General features: G+C 43.2%; 1 protein-coding gene and 1 non-coding gene across 6 annotated transcripts; both read right to left on the bottom strand.

Moving 5' to 3' along the window:
• Positions 1-195: 195 nt before the first annotated feature.
• Positions 196-22,646, bottom strand: htt (huntingtin). 5 transcript variants are annotated; one of them, XM_061274042.1, is made up of 67 exons: positions 22,278-22,646; positions 21,561-21,644; positions 21,298-21,418; positions 20,871-20,930; positions 20,698-20,777; positions 20,442-20,580; positions 20,132-20,273; positions 19,857-20,035; positions 19,381-19,585; positions 18,540-18,617; positions 17,917-18,320; positions 17,543-17,663; positions 17,334-17,449; positions 17,158-17,269; positions 16,659-16,796; positions 15,983-16,141; positions 15,785-15,882; positions 15,544-15,683; positions 15,377-15,440; positions 15,191-15,288; positions 14,917-15,063; positions 14,672-14,792; positions 14,444-14,589; positions 14,178-14,359; positions 13,832-14,055; positions 13,635-13,761; positions 13,415-13,539; positions 13,233-13,343; positions 13,051-13,128; positions 12,522-12,745; positions 12,331-12,409; positions 12,028-12,189; positions 11,893-11,948; positions 11,600-11,748; positions 11,372-11,508; positions 11,158-11,274; positions 10,894-11,016; positions 10,568-10,827; positions 10,211-10,353; positions 9,902-10,130; positions 9,606-9,747; positions 9,312-9,491; positions 9,015-9,191; positions 8,821-8,897; positions 8,440-8,575; positions 8,220-8,342; positions 7,911-8,118; positions 7,665-7,810; positions 7,419-7,596; positions 7,243-7,341; positions 6,931-7,115; positions 6,724-6,850; positions 6,519-6,622; positions 6,253-6,407; positions 6,031-6,170; positions 5,856-5,941; positions 5,641-5,771; positions 5,316-5,448; positions 5,061-5,216; positions 4,777-4,967; positions 4,584-4,698; positions 4,094-4,307; positions 2,970-3,008; positions 2,789-2,897; positions 2,442-2,604; positions 2,165-2,325; positions 196-1,938 (listed from the first exon to the last, which is right to left on the bottom strand). In XM_061274042.1, exons 1-67 carry the CDS (start codon positions 22,373-22,375, stop codon positions 1,725-1,727), a joined length of 9,465 nt encoding a protein of 3,154 aa, XP_061130026.1. In that variant the 5' UTR covers positions 22,376-22,646; the 3' UTR covers positions 196-1,724. The 5 variants fall into 5 exon arrangements, with proteins under 5 accessions (XP_061130026.1, XP_061130024.1, XP_061130027.1 ...); XM_061274040.1 differs by having other exon boundaries at positions 2,789-3,008; XM_061274043.1 differs by lacking the exon at positions 2,970-3,008.
• Positions 12,878-13,007, bottom strand: LOC133152115 (small Cajal body-specific RNA 14). The gene has a single exon (XR_009714079.1). It is a non-coding gene; the product is annotated as a small Cajal body-specific RNA 14 (non-coding RNA).
• Positions 22,647-22,860: the final 214 nt, after the last annotated feature.

The following is a 22,860-nucleotide window of genomic DNA, read 5'->3' as shown; positions in this document are numbered from 1 at the left end:
GCCTTTTGCTTCTCTTCCACCAAATCAGAAGCAATCACATAAAAACATTTAAATCCTGTTTGGGAATAATTTCCTTTGACATTTTAAGTACTACATGTTGGCCTGAATCAGAATAAGGTGAGTTTGTACGTGAAGAAAAGGGGGTTGACGTAATCTGCTTTAGGGGAGGGCTTGGACCGAAAACTTGATTTCCAATAAGGGCAGCAGGACTCATTCATTTATTGTGGTAATACACGGTCACACTTAAAAGTTTGAACATAATTTGACCATACAGTTTGCTTACTATAGATGTTTATTACTTTTATGTTGTAGTTTCTTTCCCCGACAGCAATAACCGGAGCTGGTAAATTTATATTCTGCAAGAATAAAACCATTTCTTTATACCAATTTTTGACAAACTATTACCTCAACACAAAGAGGGGAAACTACCTGCTGCACTGTGACATTAGCGATAATTCTTTGATTTGTCAACGCTGCCGTTTGTCACCATGGTTACGTGGCTGTCTTTGGATTGTATTGCGTCCAATGCCACGCAACAGTGGTGGCAACCGTAGGCATAGAAACGGACTAAGGGCAATAATGCAAGAAGGTAGCTGTTAAGCATGCTTTCAAGCGTTTCGTGTACAGGACAGAATCCTTATCTAAGGCAAGTGTATGTACACAGTATGAAAGCCCAGCAGTGTGCCAGGCATCTCTTCATTGGACATTGAACTTTGTGCATTCTGTGGTCACATCATCGTTCATATTTTGAAATTATACCTAAAAAAAAAAAAAGCACGCACAAAAAGCACACATCACAACATACTGATACTTTAAAACTCTCCTTATCTTTGTACAATACTATCATGCACGATGGCTTTCATAATATTTAGCTTTTTACAAGATACAACATTTAAAGATGATTTCCAGTCTTATTTAAACAATCATGTTTTACATCCTGAGTGTTATAAAGAACAAGAGGATACATGGAATCATTTCGATGCATTGGTGGGGACCATCTGCAACTTTGATACAACTTAAAAAGAAAGCCCAAAATGTACATCATCACCAAAATGATCAAGGGAAAAGAAACTATTTGGTATTTTTGTCATGTCTTTCCTAATGTCCCACAGATAATGTGATCGTAAAAACACTGTCATTCTTCGTCTCATAACTGAAAACTTGACAGGTAAAAGCTTCCCCCCCCCCACAGTGAGTGTATGACTAAGTGATCTAGCTCAGACACACTGACGTTTCTGTGTGCTTAGTAAATTGACTACAATTTTTTCTTGAATAAAAGATTTTAAAGGCAATGAGCAGGCTCCCGCTATTACCACTCTTTCACGGGAAACCATACTGAAAAATAGATGCAATGGTACTTAAAAGATAGTAGAGTTGCTTCCATGGTGTCCCCACATAGCACAATTAAAGTGTAGGTGTAAGTGTTGCTGAATCTTCTTATGTCATTATGCTTTAATCAAGGTGCTAGTTAAAGTTGGTGGGCCTGACAAGCAAAAGCTTGTGGGCAAAACCAGTTTGGAGAGAGATGGGGTGTCTCATTCTTACACTAATCCAACCATTTTCTGAACCGCTTCATATCGTCTCCAATTTCATTATAAGCTTTGATGTATAGCCTCAAAACCAGCGGTTTTGTCGCATCTTTCCTTCCCTCACAGCCTCTCAGTGCCCCGCCCACGTTTCTCCCAGACGCCACCACTCTCGTTTGCCACAGAACCAAATCAGAGTCAAAGGGTCGTATCCTGATGTATCGATTGCAGTGACCCCAGCAGCTGATAGTAAGGACTTCCAGGCGATGCAACTGTCTCAAAGACTGACTGGAAGGCCCTGCGGTCCAGCTCCTCGTCAATTTGGTGCCGATAGAAGTCTATGGCCACCAAGCAGAACAGGTTGACATCAACCACTTCACATGAACCCATTCTGCTAATGACGTGAGGAAGTCTGGTAAAGACGGAGGTTAAAGACAACACGTTCCTTTTGATACATAGACATAACGGCAAATACAGTTAATTAAACTAATTTGACATGCAAAGTTTTGAAATATTATTGGTTGAGCATTTTCTAGTGTTGTTTTTCCACCTATTGACTGAATGCCCTTAAGGTTGATTGTTAGCGCTAACTAGTAAATCTTGCGTGGCCATTGCGAGGTACTTGACTGCAAGGATACAAGGCCGAGATCCACTGCGAGGTGGAAGCGGAGACAAAGAAGCAGGAGAGGCTCCACATAGCCATGGCCACCGGTGTCCTCTGCGTGAAGTTTGACAAGGAGAGCAGCACCCAGTCTCTTACCATTGAGGACTGGCCTGTAGCGTGGAGTGTCTGAAAAACCTGAAAGTGTACAAATGGCCAGTTAGACTTTCAAGGAAGATAAGAGCTAGTCTCCCTCCAGTTTGGCCTAAATACAGATCGATTGGGAGAAGTGTTTCGTGTGCCTTCTCACCAACCTTGTAAACAACTGTGGCCATGAATTGCGGATAGGGTTGCTGGTTGGACAGGAACTCTCCAATGACCTTGTTCATGACATCTTGAGGTGGAAAAAAATCATCTAGGAACTGTGGAAGAATCCTTGACACTACCCGAGCCTCACTGGGCAAACCTTTACGGATCCTGCAAACGGGAAAATCCACGATGATAAGCAGAAATCAAATAAATGCATGTTTGCCCGTTGAAGATAAAATCCAGGAGACCAAAGGTTTAAATCTATGGCCAGATGGAGCCCATCATATGGCCCAAATATTGTGTGTACTTCATGAATCTTATGAAAAGATTCATCTGTAATAAATGTGTCTACCTGTCAAAGAGCACAGAGACCCTCTCCATGGCAACAATGATCGACTCGCTGTCTGGGGCCTGAGGGTCCGAGTGTGCGGGGCGACTGGCGGGGCTGGCTTTCTCCTTGCCTGAGGAGAAACCAACATGACCCGCCGTGACGCCCACCACATCCGCTACAGCAGAGCCAGAGTCAACCTGACCTCTAACCCCTGAGACTCCTGAACGGGACGCAAGCACCGCTGAGAGGACGACAGGGAGGGTGGCAGCAGTTAAACCAGTAAGGGAAAGGTTAGAGTACGGACATGGATTTTTTTTAAATGTGAAGTTATTTGAGACCAAAAAGACAAAATGGTGACAAAATCTGAGAGGTGCATTCAATTTCTTTTCCAAAGATTCTAAGTGGATGCTGCTTCAAGGATTGTGAGAACAATGTATTCCACATTAGCCCATTGTGAGCTGAATACACTGTCGTTACATACATAGTTATCTCCTAGGCAACTATTTGCAGCAATGTGTTACATGGCTAGTCAGTGCAAAGGGGGGGGGGGGGGGGGGCAACAACATCTAAATAGTATTGGCAGTTAGTGGGTGGAAGGGGTAGGGGTTAGAGATAGGCTACAACAAAAGCTCCCTTTTTGGGGGCACAAATTGCATGCAGGAAAGCAAGCGGGAGCTTTAATTGTACAAATAGCTTGAGCTGTCTGTCATGCAGCAATTGCTAATGGGAGGAAAACCACAACTGTTGAAGTCATACAAAAATTTGTATGCCTAAGGCTTTATCAACATTTACAAGAGGGAATTAATAGGTTGAAGTGACACTCCCAGAACAAGAAGACAACCTGCGTGCAAGAAGACAATTCTAAGATGTTTCTTTTTGGTTTTGCAGCCTTTAGTAACTGTTTAAGCAAAACTAGAACTTAATGGAGGGGAGTAGTGAAAAGTGTACAGTTTGTGTCACTATGTATGAGAGATATACACACTACGGGGTTCAAGAGACAATTTAGATACTTTGGCTTGGCTCCTAAGTGTTTGGAAATGTGTCACAGGCCATCAGTGCGGCATAAAAAGGACAACCAGACAATATTATTTTTCATTGTCTACAGTCATGTTGTTGCTGAGCAGTGTTGACGCTTGTGTAGTTATTGGCATAAGTTTTGAGTGTTAGCGCATGCAGGTTGTTTCATGTTCAGTGAATATTGGATGAGTCACTCGATGGGTATACGTAACTACGGCTTAAGAGGGTAAAAAAACAAACAAGGTGCTACATCAGAATTGGGCAATCGATCTATCGTTAATTAATATCCAGCGATCACGCCATGCTTACCGGTGTACATGCAGGTGAGCATGAGGCCCAGGGCAGCCATGGCTCTGTGAGGTGACGGCATGTTCACTCTGTCGACGCTCAGCTTGACCAGTGCCTCGCCATCCACACGAGACAGCTGCTCAGACAGCAAGAGGCGCTCCAGACCCCGGAGCACACAGTGATAGATTACTGAGGGGGTGGAGTCCTCGCTGGCTGACACTATCACACCGCACACCTGAAGCAAAAATGCAGTCAAAGGTTGAAAGAGAACAGAAATAAAAGTTACATTGTAAAGCATTGCTGATCTACAATGGCTTTTTGGTGAACGCCTCGGGTAAAAATACATTTATTCAGTGGAACATCACAACTAATGTTATCTCAATGCAATCATATGGAACATTATTAGGGACCATAATCTGGAGAGCTACGAGGCAAAGTGGTGAAGGTTAATTATAGCATGGATTATACAAGATTTATCTTCACAATTTAAATAGCATGGAATGAGATCTACCTGGATAACTGCAGCCATAAACTCAGATCCTACATCAAGAGGGTAGTTCTCCATCATGTAGAAGGCCACAGCACATATCACTAGGACATGCTGTTGGTTGTGCAGGTTCACACAGCTGTAAAATATAGAGGAGCAATAAGCTGCATGTTGTGTTCTCTTGAGTCACACTGAACATGTTATGTGTAACACTAACTGAGCAATAGCCCTTAGGTTGGACAGCAGGTACTCTGAGATGGTTGGAATCAGCTGCTTTGCCGTATCGTCTAGAAGGTCACACTCCAGGACATAAAGCACCCCGTGAAGAGCACCCATGCGGCTGGGAAGGTGTGTGCTGCGGAGGGTTGTCTCTAGCAAGCGACACACTGGTTCGGCAATCGCTTTGTCCTAAAACAATGTGGTTTTTTTTTTTTAACGGGTTTCTTGTACACAATGTTTAGAGCTAATCAGAGTGATGCTAAAATAACTTGGTGTGCTCACCATGCCCAACACTGCAGCTGCCTTGCATATAGCAGGCACCAGGTATTGATTAAGGATCTCATCCTCTGGTGGGTGAAGCCTCTGCAGCTCCATGAGGGTGGAGAACATCATGTCAAACTGGTTCCTCTCGGTAAACAGGTCTGACACTGCCAGCAGCTGCGGAAAACAGTGAGAGGAGAGGAGATGGCAATAAATCAAGTTATCGGATAGACAATGGGATGATGATCACGTTGAAGTGTGCGCACTATGGCTCACCGATCGGACCACTTCACTGACGAGGATGGTTGGTGTTTTCCGGTTACTTGGAGAGCTTGGGATAAGCCACTGGCTGTAGAGCTCCAGGAGAAACTGGGAACATGAGTGAATGTCCACCCCTGCACGATGTTTTCTGAAAGAACATGCGGCAGTGGTGGGTAAATGTTTTTGACAACAAGGTCCAAGATTTCGTTGGCATGCCCTTTTCTCATGGCAACCACGTGACGTTGATGAGCTCAACATGTGCCGAACACAACTCTGCATTATTTCAATGTAAAAAGACTAACCGATGAAGTCTGCATGTATCTAAAAGTATTCATAATACCGAGAGTTAATTGGCGATACAGGTGGGGAGGTGGGCGCTGGTGCATCTGCTTCATCCTCCTCATCTTCACCCCATTCTTCCTCCCGCAATGGGGTGATATTATTTCCCAACCACACCGAATGAATGGACACCTGCAGAGACGTGAGCAACAAAAGAAAAGACTTAAAATCTACCAAAAAGGGCTCATAACTAGATTGAAATACAGAGGCCTGTACCTGTCCCAATTTATAGTCCATGTTTCCCATCTCACGCTCTGTGTTGATCTGCAGTAGCAACTTTTCATGACTGATTAGCATCCCTGCTGAAAGAGAATTACAGGAAATTATATTTAATACGCTGAAAAAAGTAAGGCGTACCTTTCACCGACCGGCATGAAGTATTGCTGGCTACCTGCTGAGGCTGCAGACAAAGAGGGCACAGGGTCCCAGGCATGGTAGGAATGGTGTGTGTGAACGTTGTCTCTCTTGGACACAAGTGCTTGTATTTCTCTCTCAACCTCACCCCGGATCACTGCCAGTTTCCTTCCAAACCTGGGAGCAGACTCACTCAATTAAACCAAAGAGAGAAATGTATGTATTCAGCAATACTAGAAAGAGAAAAAGTCAAATGTACCGTGTCTCCAGGGCCTTGAGGCTCTTATTGCGAGGCTGCTGTTCGAGACAGCTGACAGCTGGGTTGCCAGCAGTGGGCAGCATCATGGCACCCAGCACCAGGCTGGTGATGGCTTGCACTGCCAACACATTCAACTGCGTACGCTCTAAATCTTCCTACAACACCAATCAAAGCAGAGGGATTCTTTTTCAGCAACTTTGTGCATCTAGGCACGATGAATACCTTTCTGCGCCACATTGAATTGTAATATTGGTTAACATTAGCACCTCTTGCTGTGTGTCCTCCTCCTGATCCATTGTGATTGGCTGGGTGACCAGCACACCCAGCAAAGTGGCCCAAGTCTCCTCAAACTGAGTCCTGCTACTCCAGCCTGTGACAGTCAAAACATTTACAGTATAATCACAGTGTCAGTATTGAAGGGGGCTACACAGTGTAATAAAATGCAAATCCTCATTGTTTATTTTTACAAACCAAGAATGTTTATGCGGTACAGGAACTCTCTGAAAACATCCTTCTCCTGCAGAAAGTCTACAGGAATCTCAGGCAATGCTGTACCAAACTCCCCCCCGGGCTGTGGGGACCAGCCTAGTCTCCAAACCTAAAGAGTTTTGACAAAGGCTTGTATCACCCTCATAAACTTCTCTACCGCACAAACAAAGAAAAACATAAAACACTGACCAGTGGAGGAACCCGAGTGAAACTGTTCACCAGTGGCAGTCGGGCAATACTGATCACAATGTTGCGCAAGGTTGGAGTGAGGAAAGCAGGGATTGCACTGTTTTTGTGATGCCCTAATGAAAGAATGCTCTGCAGGCCTTCCACCAGTTCTGCCATGATCTCACAAGCTTGCCACTCACACTTATCTGCAAAGAAAAAAAATCATCACATTATCCTGCAGCTTGACTGAAGATTTGTTCAGAAGAGGAAATCCAAAGTTGCTAATACTATGGATTTGTTTGATGATATGTATTCACGCAACTGACTCCTCACAATTTGTGTGTATGGCATCCACTTCATCTTCTTCAGCATCTCTGGCTAACTTTTTCTTCTTCTCTGGGAGCAGAAGCTGGTCGCCAGGGCTCACAGCAACTTAAATCAAAGACCAAGAGAAAGCAAAACAGCAATCAGCCAATAGGAATCTACAAAAATACCAATGGTCTCCTTACCGGCAACCATAATGAGACGTAAACAGTAGATGAGGGAACACGTGTGTGTTTTGTACTCTGCGGTGGACAGTTTGTTCCAGATGCAAGTCTGCTGCAAAGCCAGGCACAGACAAGCCAAAGCCCACTGCAAGTCCACACTCAGAGGGATCTGATCCTGGAGCAGTCGCCAGACTATGACCTGGGTCATGGAAAAGAAATCAGTGCTGAAACCAAGGCAAAAGGTGACAAACTGGATGCAGATTTCACCTCAGTGGCGGTGCAGGTGAAAGTAGTTATGAGGTCTTCTTTGTCAGAGAGAATGTGTAATGAGGATGGTAGCTGGTTTACACAGAGGAGGTACTGGGAGAGAGCTCTACAGAGGGCTAAAACCTTACGGTAAAAACCTGGCTCATCTGAAAGGAGAGCAAGATGTGACAATCATTAGAAATACTGCATCGAAGATAGTCAAGCTTTCCAAAATAGGTCTTTGCGCACGTCAGTCAACGATCTTACCATACACATCAGCTAGTTGGGTCCAGTAAGACTGTGGCTCAGAAGTTGGTAAAAAGGACCGGTGTGGGGTAGGAAGAGATTGTGTAATCCCAGCAACTTGCTCCAAGGTCACCTGCAACGCCGTCTCCAGCAAGAGCGGGCCCTGCCCTCGTGTTAGGCGCTGAACACCCATGCTCAGGCAAGGACACAGCAGACTCAGGTTGAACGTCTGTCATTGAACAGTGGGAAAGTCTGTTTCGAATACTCACAAGCAAAAATAGTAATAGGAACAATGAAACTATGCCGAAAAGAGATGTACATGCTACTTACGTCACTTCTCATAATGCTGAGAAGCTCAGGGGCAGGTAGCTTGGTAAGGAGTTCAGTTGTCTCCAACAGAGAGACATCTCCACGGAGAAAACACTGAGACTTCACCAGGGTCACATACCACTCCTAGCAAATAGCAAAATGCATAAACAAATTGTTTTCCACCTACAATGAGTGTTTTCTTTTAAGTTCATTTAAAAGAAAATAGATTCATATTCCACACCTTATCTGCATTGACCAGTTCAGGGGCTGGTGGTGGACGGCCATCTAAGGGGTGAGATGTCACTGGAGGTGCCGGGCTACTAGTTTTAGCAACAGTGGCTCGAAACCTGTCCAGCAGGGAGTAAAACCTCTGATGCCTGTGATGGGGACACAAAAGGAGCTTTTTGAAATTGTGTTGCTCACCGATCCACAGTTTTTGGAGTGAAACCTATCCCCAGCTATTTGCTGTACTCACCTAGTTGTGTTTTTTTTTATTTTCCTACACTAAACATTGAAACACCTTAAGAGGTCAACAAAGGTATGTTGCAAAAGAAAACATGCACGACACCGCCCCTCGAGGACGGGAATTGCCTACCCATGCCCTACTGCAAAAGAACATTACCTCTGAGCCAGGCTACTGATCTGGAGGTATTCCTGGATTCTGTCCAGTTCCTCCACAGGCAGCTGGGCTATACTATTCTGAAGGGTAGATAAGTGGATTATTTTAAACTACTTCAAGATCATTTTCAGGCAATAAATACATTGTTTGCCACAAAAATCTAGTTTAAAAAAAATAATAAAAAACACACAACAAACCTGTAACGTTTCTGCCAACAGCATCTCCACCCTGCGACATGCCAACGTGTCCACCATACGAGCCAAAACCCTAAAAGGTGTGCTCAGTAGCTTGTCCACATACAACATCAGCAGGGAGCCAGATTGGCTCAGGTGGATGCCTTCTAAACACTGCAAAGTCTTCTTTAGCATGGTAGGCTGCACAGAAGGGTGGAGGGGCCAGATTTTTATATATACAAGTGTCCACTATCACAAACACAGTAATAACATGCAGCCTGAATATATTGTGCAAGAAGAAGCTCAGATCAACATGCTTACATTGGTCAGGTTGTCACAGCGTGACTGAATAGCTTGGATGAAGAGACCGCTGGCAGCTGAATTTCGGTGCACAGCACTGATGAAATCCTGAACGGGTGGCTCATGGGAAAGGCTGATGAGGTCACTCACATGGTTAACTATCAGCCAAGTTAGGTGCTCTGAGTCATGGAGGTTTTGACACTGAAGAAGAAAAAAAAACCCACAGTTGTTAACATAATGGGGGAAGAAATATATTGTGGTAAACATTGTGACAAAGTGCTGTGTAAAATTTTGGTTGTAATCAAACAGGCTCACCACATAATCACAGAAAAGGATGAGGGCTCCCCTGCGAACAATCTCTCTGTTGATCATGGCAAACATGGACACAGGATTCTCCTCATCACCTTCTCCTGAGGAGTGAGGGCTGAGCAGTTTCGTACATGATCTGCTGTGTCTTCTGATAAAAAGTCCAGCAGGAAAAAAAACATGCAAAATGTAAACGAAAATATTACTCTAACCCAGACATTGTTTATTCCATACCGCGGACATTTGTTATTAAAAACAAAACTCTCAGACTTAAAATATTTACTAAAGATCCAGATAGTTCTTACCTTGGTGTTTGGTGAACTGCAGCCCACCAGGAGTAGTTTGTGTAGTTGACGAGGAGGAGGACTTGGCACCAGAGCAGCACCAGGGATGGGTGGGTGGTGATCAAACCCTGCACCATGGCGTTCAGGTTCTCTAAATGGTAGTAAAGGCTAGCTTCCGAATCATTCTGGCTACTTGCACCCTCATCTTTGAGGAGGAGGCCAGCTGCAGCTGTGATCCTACGAAACATACCTGAATGGGGAGGGAGGGGAAGCCAATGTTAGAAGACGCGAATCATCATCCTAACGGTTTTAAAACCGATCCACGCTTACCACTTTTGAAAATGTGTATTAAACACATGAGCAGTGTACCCAGCTGCTGGCAATAGAAAGTGTGTTGCTGCTCTGTAATGTCCACTTTAATTTGTTTGCAGGAAATCTCATCCAGCAGCACTCCAACCATTTGGAGCAAGAATCTAAGGCAAAGACAAAAGCAAAATAAAACTGAAAGACAGGTGAAAGCAAAATTCGACTGCACCCACATTTTCAATTTTAAAATATAATTGCAGCTGCCAACACTGAAATTATAGATACATTACTAAGTCCATATCGAAGTAATTTGACAACAAAAAGTTATTCATATTTCAACAGGGGCTAAAAAAATTGCCATGAGCGTATTTTAACACAAACCTGGCAAACGTTTCCTCAGGCAGGGATTTAGGTGAATCACCGCTAAGTTCTTGACTCGCTAATGAATCCAAAGTGGGAGGGGCACTTGGAGAGGTGCTTTGTTGACAGAGGCGACGGATCGTGTCGCAGGAAAGAAGATGCGGGGAAAGTGAGAGCTCGTGCACTCGCGATAACACAATGTCCTCAGTTGACTGAGACACAAGTACCCTGAGCACTGCCAAGATACCAGAGACCCAAAGTTGGACAGTAGTCACTGATGCCTGAAGGAAAGGTGTATGGATTAAACACATTAATTGAAAAGTGCTGATCAAATTGTGATTTCTCACCATGGTAGCCGGGACGACAAACATGCTCTTGAGCAGCATATCCACAGGCCTAAGAGAGGAAGGTGCGACGCTCTCAAAAAGAGTGTTCAAAACGCCCAAAGCCTCAGGAGAATCCAAATGCATCTATTCAAAGACACCACCACACAGTTGAGAAAATGGAACCAAAATGTACGTCTGTGTCCCAATACTTATGCACTAAAAATGTGACTTATAACATGCTGCAGTCTCCATTCCAAAGCATTCTTCGTGTCATCCAAGTTTTACCTGCTGCTTCGCAATCATAGGAAGGATGACATCTGCAATCTGTCGGGACAACCTCTTCCACTTGTCCTCATTTTCTTTGTGACACTGCTGCAGAACCAAGATGAACATCTCCAAAACCTACATTACAAATGAAGGAGAAAAAAAAAAAAAAAAAACAGGACTGGTCTGGGTAGTTTGAGAATATGTGTCTGTTGCCTTGTTGCAAACCATTTACCTGGTGGTACTGAACAAGTCTGAGCAGCATAGAGACCACCACTTCTTTCTGCGTATCCAACTCTTTGCCTGCATCTGCCTTGTTGGAGCCCCTCAAGACAAAGAGGTCATGAACTATTGGCTGCAAGGCAGGGATAGCTTCAGAGAAAAACGAAAAACATGCATCACGATTACTTGTCCCAGATGTGTTTTCATTGCCTTTCAAGTGAACTATGCGTGCAACTCTTACCATGCGTGACAGCTTTCCTACCACTGGCCATGATGCCGTCACACAGTTGGATGATTTTGGGGATACTGATGATCTGCTTGGAATGGTAACGTTCATAAGACAGCAGCACCAGGAAGAAAAAGATGTTGGGTATGACTGCTTCTGAATCTCTAAAAGAAACAATCAAAATCCATTTAGTTAAAGAGCTTTGTTGATTAAAAAAACATACATATATGTTTCGGCATATATTAAAATGAACTGTGCTATACATTCAAATTGAATGACATTTGTTTGTTATACTCTGACAAACTTACCTAAACTGTCCCACTTCAATATATTCAAACTGTTTCAGGACAAACCCTATGAACACCTACAATAGAAAAAAAAAATAAAGACATTGAGAAATAACGACGACGATGGATGCAGATCAAACAGTTCATCTATTCAACCTGATCAGAATCAAGAAGGCAGTAGTTCACTCTGAGCTGCACAAGTTGGGCCAAAAGGTCCAGAACTTGTCGCTGTAGTGCCACAGAGGTGCTGGTTGTGTACTGCTTCAAAGCTTTTATCACAAGTGGTTCAAAGAGACGGATGTGGTTGTGGATGGTATTCTGAGAAAACAATTTCAGAACAGCAGCATATTAAAAAAAAAATAATAATCAATTAATTTAAAAGAAGTATCTCTTTGAAAATGTTGATTATACACATTTTTTTGCTCAAACATTCCTGGCAAGATGAAAATAAACGGATACCTTGTCACTTCTGTGGCGTGTTGCATTTGCAATGTTGGACCTCAGCTGGTTTGACGCTTTCTGCATCACATCAAACCATCTGCAAGTGAACAAAGCAGCAGCAAATGTACTATGCATTCTTGATGGGACACATTTAGTCCACAGACAAATTAATTATTTTCTTGCATCTGGTCTGTATACGTCAAACCCACCCAGAGGTATCCTGCTCTTGCTCAGCCTGCACCATGTTACGGAGACTGGCATCAGCCAGAGCCTGTGTGAAGTGTGTATAAGGTGCCATGAAGCAGTAGTGGTACAGGCCCGGCCTCAGACTCGACGAGCCAAGGCGGAGCACCTTGCCCTGGGCACGGCTGGGTCCGCTTAGAACACCTTCATACTGGGAGGCCAAGTTGGTTCCAAACAGTGTCTTTAACAACTAAAGGAGAACAGATTACATACAATAAGGAATCAAATGGATTTATTCGGGCAGAATTTAACGGAGTTTTTGATTTCAAAGTAATTGTAAGAATACAACATTCCGATTCTCTCATTACATAATAAATCATAGAATGTATGGAACCATCGCACAGGGAAGCCAACGCCTTTACACGCCCTGTCGGCAGGATCCAGCCTTATTCTATGTGGAGTCTTTGGTGGCGACACACTGCTCAGTTGCGCGACCATATGAAGACTTCCACACAAAATCAAAAACAAACAAGCATACCTACACTTAGTACTAACCTGCTGAACACAAACTGTAGCCATGGTAGGTTCTCGTGTGAAGCAGGACTTGAGATAGCCCAAGATTTCTTCCACACACTACATGGGAGAGAAAAAGATTACATTTATTCCAAAGAATCCAGTAAGCTAAAAATCAGGTCAACTTCAATCTTACAAACTCAACAAGATGAAAACAAAAATACTTTGCTGATGTCGTGGAGTGTGGCAAGCTCAAGCAGCTGAGAGAGAACATCTAAGGCAGCACGAAGGAAACCGCCAAACTTCTCGTGGCTACTGTGAAGGTCCAACGTCACCTAGGAGAAACATTGCCAACAACAATCACATTTCTGGTACAGCAGTGAGTAATGTTTATAAAGTTGTCTACCTTATAGTTGGCATGAGTTGCTTTGAGGACATCATAGAGCTTGAGGTAGGGTGGCAGGTGGTAGAAGTTGCCAAGAGTGTTTGACTTGTTTACTGCTGTTCCACTTGTGCTGTCAGCAACTCTGCCTGCTCAATAAGAAATAAAAAAAAAAAAAGGAACTTCAGTGTTTATAGGGCATGAAGAGGGAGAAATGTCGATTCCTGGGTCATGTATTGTGTACCTGCATTGATTTCATTGCTTTTCTTTGGGCTCAAAGGGACAGCATTGGGATCCGCAATCTCCTTCTCTTTGCCCTTTCTGCGAATGGGACTGAGTGAGGGTGTGTTGGTTAGGGAAGGCAGTGTGGCCTGCAGGAAGAGAAAGTATGAGGCAATTCAGTCATTTGCAACAGACTACCCAAAGAAACCAAAATCCAACCTTAACTGCTGGTCCCGGAGGAGTGTCATCCAGCACATGGGCACAGATGTTGAGAACTTTCAGGAGGTGGAAAAAAAGCTGGTCCACCATTGACACCAGGGTGCGCTCTGACAATGCGGCCCAGGGTTCTTCCATCTTATTTGGGCCTCCACTAGGAAAAGTGCTGCTGCTGCCACCTTCTTCCTCTCCAGCCCACGGGTTGCGCATGCATTTAGGAGCCACCGCTTAAACCAAGAAATTGAAATCCGTTTCAATACACTAGTTCTGATGCAAATAAAACAGATATTTGTGCTTTCACGATGAAGATGCCTTTTCTGGAGTAATGTGATTTGTGTGCATTACTGACCAGCAAGCAGGTTGCCAGCGAGCAACAAGGCATCCTGGTGTGCAGAGAGGTCAAGTGGGAACCAGGCAGATGACAGCAAGGAAAGCACCATGTTGGCCATTCCCACTGTAAGAGTCTTTTGCTCCACATCAGGTGCAGAGGAGTTTGGGTTGGAGTTTGGAGTATTGCTCGACTGGGACAGGCTAAATGAGAGTAGAACCCCCCCACCAAAAAAGTCATCAGAAATATAGAACACATGTAAAAGGTAAGGTGCTATGTTGGCAAACCTTGAAGCCCTGCCTCTGCTACGGGTGACACTGGCTCGAGATGAAACTGAACTTATGGTGTTGACGTAGCCACAGTGCCAGCCTGTGCTCCATGTGCACACCGGAAATTTTGAAGCCAAGAGAGACAGTGCCTCACAGCAGCCAAACTAAAAAAAAAAAAAAAAATGGTTGATGACAAATGAGTTGTAAAATATTTGGGATCATGTACATACAAATGTGAGGTCTTACAGTCAGGGCCCTTGAGGTAGAGGAATTGAAAGCATGGGAGATAGCGGTGACGACTCGAGACAAGTTGTTTTCCACTGTGATGTCAGACACCATGTTTGATAAGTTGAAACCCCGATAAGTTCTGCCAAACCGAAAATAATTGGATTTTGTAAGAACCCTCACATTAAAATTGACACAAGTTAATGCAATTAAGTTTTACAAAATCATCTTGAGCTAAACATTGCTTGCATGTATTGGTTGGTTACCTTGTGATGGTGCTCACTGTAAATTGAGAGGGGGGTTGTGCCTCGTGCATCAGCAGCTGCAAGTAAACTGAACTCTGGTCTCGGGCAATAGCGACAACAGGGTCTGTTTGGCCTTGGTCACAGTCATAAAACAATCTCGATACGAGCCTGATGAAAGAAAACATTTCATCAAACTCTCTATTTTTCGGACAGTACCAGCAATTAAGAAAATTTCAAATAGCACAGAATGTTGTCAGGCAACAGTCATGAGTAAAGATTACACATAAAAGTATACCTGCTGACAACTGAAGCTGCTACATGGCGGACTCTCGGGTCATCATCACCCAAGAGACGAATGACTACTTTTAGAACCCGGTCCTGCAGTCGAAGACGCTACAACAAAATTAAACATGTGACTTTATAAAGACACAAATGCTGAGCACAAACAAATTGGAAAAAGTTCAAGTATGCCTAGAAATACCCCAGTGTAGTGATGATCGCCTTTATGCAATGTTTCAGTTTTCCTTTCTAGGAAGTTGACTAACCTAGGGGCAAAGGTGAGGGGCGCAAATTCTGGTTATTTTTGTGTGCATGATAAGACATTATTTTCATTAAAAAAAACCAAAATATATCATCTAAAACACTTGCCGAAAATCCATCTCGGCCAGGGTGTCCAGCAGTTCAGTGCGGACAAGCCAGTAAGAGGAGTCTGTCAGGGCCAGTAAGTCGATCATCAACTGCAGGCCCAGATCGCTTAGTGTACTGTTGCATATGGTCATGATGCAGTGCTGTAACACACAAGCCCATTGTGTTCAATAAATAAATATATGGATAAGAAAGTATGCTTCTACATACATGGACACACACACATACAAAACCAGTAACTTACCCTGACTGCAAAGCAAGCCATTTTGCAGGTTACGGAAGATTCATCTTTCAGAGATTTTCTTAGCAAAGGCACCAAGTCCACCAGGGACAAAGGGTTACCTGAAAAGGATTAGTTGGGTATTGATGAAGAAAACTAAACCGTTCTCTTAGTGCCATCCTACATCAGCATCAAGGCACAAGACTACGCAAGCAAACTGACCTGTCGCACTCTGTACACTGGCCAGCCAGGTGTGTATGGTGTAACGGGTTTTAATGAGTGCAGCCTGAATAATTGCTGCACAGAGGATGGCTGTGGCACCCCGAATCTGTGGGTCTCCATGGTGAATTAGGTCCAGCACATCACTGACATACTGCTGCTCTGAAAAAACATTGTAGGTAGGAAGGATTAGGGTCAAAGGCTGCATAATTGAGCATATCATTACTTTTGCCATCCAGATTTATTTTAATTAAACAAATTGCTTCGCTAAGCAACAGGCTGTAAGTCAAGAGGTTAGATGATTCCTCAAGTCGTTGAACTGCCTACCGGATAATGAAGGCGGCATTTACGCAAAGCGAGTACGGAGGCTTGTGTCGTCATGTGGCAAATGGCAATGTTGTAATACCGAAATACACACATTTAAAATAAACTGCAAAAGCTCTTGAATTCAAGTATTAGACAAAGCGGAAATCAAATGACAATTATGGATTTCATTTAACGTAAAATGTAAAAAAAGAAAAAAAACATTTTATTTTGCTAACGAAAAAGTCTTTTTCAATAACTATAGTGAATTTGCTATACCAAGTCAGTTCTACGATCTCTGTTTGGCGACATTCAACCTAGAATGGAAATCAAACTCTTTAAAAATACTAATAAGAGTATCGATTTTTCTTTTTACCTTTCGCTGGAATGCCGTCCAGCGGCTCCAGATAGAGGGAATTAAAGAATGCTTCAGGAAGCAGTGCCCCAGCTGCTCCTATACAACTGACCGCCAGGGCCTTCACACTCACTCGTACCTCCTTGTCAGGGATCACACCTATTGACACAAATGCAAACAAATGTTACTGAAACGTGTAATGATCTGTATTATCACACTATGTAAGAACTGTCTAACTCATCCTTTGCCTTTGAGACAAGCTATATGGCCGATGAACGAATGAATTTGTGTGACAGAACTGAAAGTGGAAATTTATAGAGTTGCATTTTGTGAGGATCAACTATAGTTTTGGAGCAACTGAAATACAAGTCATAATTTTACATTCAGTATCAAGTTCATTGGATTTTAGTTTCAAACTAATACATTTCAATCACTACGCATTTTCCATGCCTGATCGAGATTTTGTATCCTGCATTTTTTTGGAGTGTTTTTTTTCTTTTTAACTTTAATTCATACTCACCATTCTTTTGTCCCGTCAATAGGAAGGACGCAGCAAGAAGTCTGACACAATGGACGAGTGGCTCCGCACCCTGGTCTGTATAATGTCCGATTGGACCATTTATACTTGATGGCTGATGAAGCAGAACGTGCATTTGAGAAACTGCCATTTCCATATTATTACACAGACAAAGTTACCTTGCTGTCAGGTTCGATTTCAGCGGGTTCCTCCTTTGGTATAAAGCGGTCCACGCTGCAGTCAGAGCCCTGCCGATTGTGACCTCTTATGTCGAAGAGATGCGGTTTGCTCAGAGCTGTACACAAACGCCCACAGTGACAAAAAATTTTGAATCATTTCCTGTACATCATTTTTGGCGGTGTGCGTATTTATTTATAACCCAATATACCCAGTGCCGATGGGAGAAAAGCGATTTCCTCTTGGGCTGAAGGTGCTGTCCCTTCATCTTCCTCATCCTGCAGAGTTCCGATCTGCATCCCCGAGTACTGGTTCTCACTGCCATCCAGCACCTTATGGCAACACACAAATAAAACCGGAGTTTGGAAATCAGTGGGAGGAGAGTGTAATCTGCGTCTCCCAACACAGTCTCAGAATTTGTTAAGCGTGTGCGCTTTAGGAGGTCGGATTGATTTTTCAAATGCACCTTAAATGGCGCTGGACACCGCAAAATACACTTATAATGGATCCTTTAGACACCAACTAGAAATGCATTCATAAGTGCCAACACCAACAGATGTGTGATAGGTTGTGAAAATAACTGACCAGCTCTGCAACATCTGAAGGGGTCACAGCTGAGTCCGGTCCTTCGGTGGTCGTTTGAGAGGAGTCACTGGGCGGGAGTGAGCTGTCATTGGTGCTTAGAAGTGAGCCGCCTTCAATTAAGGGCCCATCATCCGGTGTGGCATTCTCTGGTGTAGTATAGTCAGCCGTCTCCGGCGTAGCATTAGCACCACCGCTTGAGCTCCGACTCAGCATTTCCTCCTCAATTTCAGTGGGTGACTCTGGAGTATCTGAGGCAGATGCCCCGCCGCCACCTCCACCTTGCTCAGAAGACGGGCTCAAGTCCACAGAGTCCCCAGGCTGCAAGGTATGCTGGGAGGAGCGCGGCTGTTCAGTGATGATGTCCACCTGGGTTGCCGAGGAGATATCGGCCCCGACAACAGATGCTGGAGAAAAACATAAAATGACGGGGCTACTGTTACACTGCACTGTCCGTAGTGCTTCGGTGGCATGGAATCATTGACGCGTCTAAAGACATGGTTGGCCAGTAAATATTCATTGTATAGCAAAGGCACTCTGCACAAGGTCTGTGCATTACATATTCAGAGATAATGTACAATAAAGCAAAACCAATTAACGAGTTAATGAGTTATAGGATAACGGACCTGTAAAAGAGCCAGGGGTGACCTCAGTCTTTTCAGAATCATCTTCCAGTCCGTCCTCTTCCCCTGAAAGCATTTTACCTGGAAACAACAGATTTAAGGTCACAAGGAAATACAATCAATATTCATGTGTTCATCGGGGAGAGTGTGTCTTAAAATTTCAATCCATTGTCTTCTGCCCTCTGGTGGATTTACCCGTGCATTGTGTGAATTATCATCAAAATACTACAGCGGAATCTTGTTAAATATTGGGAGAATTATTTGTGACAAACACAATGTGCATTACTACAATACAGTGTGAAAGATTTTCTAAAATAAAGAAATGGAATATCAATCTGGATGTGGGGCAGAAAAGTTCGCCCGAGTTTAACAGGGCATGGTGAAATGATTCTGCAGGTTATTGCTGTTTGTGTGTCGGGCAGTGTTTGTACAAAAGCATATTTGTTAAGATCTATCAAATTTACTACTTCACCCAAATCTGAAGCACACATGCAACACAAGAGAAAAAGGAGAGCAGGACCAAAAGTAGACCAGTCACCTCTCTGCTTCCTAAGGAGGAGTGGACTGCAGGAAGACCCTCCTGCTGAAATTGACAGGAAAACAGGAGGCGCAAACAGGAGGTGAAGAGGCGAAAAGCAAGAGAAGCCCCAAAGACTTATAGGGTGAGGGGGAAACAAAGGGAAAAGGCTAACCACCAGAAATTAAGAGCACATTAAATATGGGTTAGTCAACGACAGACTACCTGAGTTAATCGTGAGTACATTGTTAGCGTTCCGGAGAGCAATGTGTGTGTGTGTGTGTCTATGTGCAGTCCAGCTCATGAGCACGTGACAGGTGTATTTACCTATGAACTCCAGGATGCTGCCAGACCGCGAGCGATTTTCAGTATCCTGACGAAACACCGTAGCATGTGGAATGGTGCCTACGTTAATGAGCAGATGCAAAAGCTCTGGTGGTGGAGTCCTGAACATTTGCTGCAGAAGCTCTAGAGACGCAGTCACCACATTGTGGTCCCAGTGTTGGGTGTAGTATAAAGTCAGCTCATACACCTGCACACACAAGGAAACAATTTCAGCTATGAGCTTACTAAGATCAGAATGCACATATTCCCTGAATATTTTATTAGACACACCTTCACAATTCAATTAAATATATATATATATATTAATATACAATATGGAGCATTCCTTCATTATGAAAACATTTTGGCTGACACCGTCCAAGAGATTTTCAACACTTAGAAGCTAGCATCCACCAAATTAAAGCACCATTTTTGTAATAAAATCACAATTTGTGAGCACAAATTGATCATTATTTTACCTGCAGCAGCTGCTCTGGTGTAGGCTGCACATCCGCCTCCTTCTTCATGACTCCAAAGCTTCCTTTGAGGCTTGTGGTGTTGACCTGTTGCTGCAGCAGAGGCATCAGGTAGCGCAGGGTTAAAAGCACCCCGAGGATGAGATGGCTGAGATGTTCCTCATCGACTGGAACCACCAGACCTGAAGGTGACCGGCCGGCAGTAGGTAATCAAATTAGTTGCGTGCCAACAGACCGGCAAAAGCTGTTGACTGTGCAGGTGAGAGTATGAAACTTACCCAGCAGCACATTAAGGAGCCATGTGTAAAAGTAACTGGCGCGCCTTGAGTGTTGGCACACGCTCACGGCCGAGCTGGCGGCTGTTCTTCTGATGGTGGGGGAGCTGGACTTCAGGTTGGCAACAAATGATTTCAACAGGACCTGAGAAAGGACCACAGATCATGAGCTCAATAAGTAATATGCATGCTTGAGAAGCTGTGGTAGAGAGAAAACACCAATAAGGAGGGAAACGCCTACCAAATTCACACAATACTAAAGGCAGGGCAAACAAATCCTAATAAATCAACCATTAGACTGCGAAAAACACACCTTGATCTCGCCATCATTAGCAAAATGTCCCAAGGCCGCCATGATCTTAGGTATGCCTGAAGCCAATGTCTCCTGCACGGTCTCTTCCTGCCGCTTGGTGATTCTCGTGAGGCACGGCAAAAGGTTGACCAAATAGGGTCTGCAATTGAAGGGGAAAAAAAAGTAAGACTCATTAGATGGCTAGCACAAGATTGGAATGTTTTTATGCAGCCTCGACCAACTCCTGTTATAAGTCAATACGTAATATTGTGTCTACCTGCATTTCTGAGGTCTAATGAGGTGAGCGAGCTCAGCAAACCTCCACAATGCTGCTCTCAAACTCCGAGAGGCACCGTTCTACAGCAAGACACATGCATTCGTCATCACAACGATCAGACAAATAACTTGTCAAATGGATTTCATCAGCTCAAGTAGTAAACAAATAAATACCTTTTTAATTTCTTTGTACAGCTCTAGCTGCAGTCGGGGCAGATTAGAGTCCATCAGTGCCTAAGGATGTGCAACACATTTATTTTAGTCCTCCAAACTTCATGATGTAAAGGGTCAGGTTTTATTAGGGGCCTACACTGTAACAGTCACAAGATTATGTAGCAATTGAAGCTGACGCTTGCTAAAGGGGAAGTAAACAAAGACTGGAACTACAAATCAAACTAGAACTTTAGGTGCACCACGTACATTCTGGATTTTCTTTCAAATATATATTTTCTTTTACCACTCTTGACAAATATGACATTTTAGAACACTTGACTACATTAAATTAAATATTCCACATAAAGCCTCGTTGTTGATAATATTCTCATTACCGGTTGATATAATTGTTTGCAAAAAAGACTAAAGACGATTGTTTTTCTCTCACTTTGATTATTTTGTTCAGGCACTCATCGGCAACCATTCGGACATCAGATTCGCTATCGTCACTGCAGAGAAGGAACATTTCCATGGCGATGCCCAGCAATTTCTGGAATTCAGGAGATGTTCTACTCCAAGCAGGAAGAGAAGCAGAAAAACAGTGTACACAGATGCATACACACAACACCATTTAATTTGCATAAATTTGTAGATTTTCACGATTCAAAATATGAGACTGGATCAAATTTTTAAAACGGTAGCATGACCGACCTGAGTGACTGTGCCACGATGTTTTCACATATTGTCAAGCAGTGTGTAACTCTGTCTTTTTTTGTTGTGGCCTGCTCCTTTTTCCTGTGATAGAGGGAAAGAAAAATTATGAACATTGGGTTAAAAACGACAAAATAAACAGTTTACAGATATGAACATATACAACTGTAATTTATCAGTTATGTAACTTTCATTTTATATCATAAATCATCAAAACAATTGCAGATAACCCTGCACAGATGTTTTGATGGAATTAAACAACTGTCTCCAAGAAAAATTGTTCTTTTCATTTTCAGATGATGATTAAAATATACTTGCATCTATTCGTCATCATAAGCTTGTTTACATGTTTTTAGAATGGCGCTGTATACAAGAGCAATACATATGGAGCACATATGCAAGTTGAATGAATATTCAGTCAACTCGTTAACCCAAGGAGACCAACATGATTGCTAATATGACAATAGTATATTATACTATAGTATAGTATATGATTACAGTATGCTACTGCAGAATTTCGCTTATAAGGGGATATTGCAATAGATATAATGAATTTATTTTGCAAATGCATGAGTGCAAGCAGGGTAAAACTTGTCACCATGTGCATAAATAGAAAACTGCGTAATTGCAATTTCCATGACTCGTGTACGAGCTAAGCTGTTAGCTTTCTAAGCTAACAAGGTTGGACAAAAACCGACAGCAACAAAAAACACTTACTGTCTCTGAACAAGCTCCTCGGCGGTCGGTGGTCCCTGCTGCTGCTGGAATGACTTAAGCGACTCGAAGGCCTTCATTAGTTTCTCCATGGTTGCCATTTTTGCAATCCACAGGCAGAAATCTGGCCTGGCTTGCTAATATTTACAATTATGAGCTAACTGACTTTAGCACGCGGAGAGCGAGCAGTGCGTAGTGCAGCAGTGCGCCACAACTACCGCAAGGCTCTCTGCTCTCAACCTACGATCCAAGACGCCTATTATCGCGTCTTAATAATGTACCTTGCAAAGGTAAATATTAGTTGATGAGCCATATTTTGTGCGGCTATGTAAACCCGCAGAAATCAGACCCAGGAAGTGGCAAACGTGACAGCTTGTTAATAGGACGAGAGCAGACTCATCGGCCAATCAAATGAGCTTTGTGGCCAGTAACCAATCATAATCCCATTTTGTTATTCTTCAATCACGGGACGGGGCTAAAAACGGCATGAAGTTTTATTTAATTTTATTTTTATTCTTCCTCTTCTATATTATTATTATTATTATTAACAATTTTATTATATTATAATAATAATATATTATATACA

The sequence above is a fragment of the Syngnathus typhle genome, linkage group LG3, assembly GCF_033458585.1.
Source record: "Syngnathus typhle isolate RoL2023-S1 ecotype Sweden linkage group LG3, RoL_Styp_1.0, whole genome shotgun sequence".
Taxonomy (NCBI): domain Eukaryota; kingdom Metazoa; phylum Chordata; class Actinopteri; order Syngnathiformes; family Syngnathidae; genus Syngnathus; species Syngnathus typhle.
This window is presented reverse-complemented; position numbering and strand designations above follow the sequence as displayed.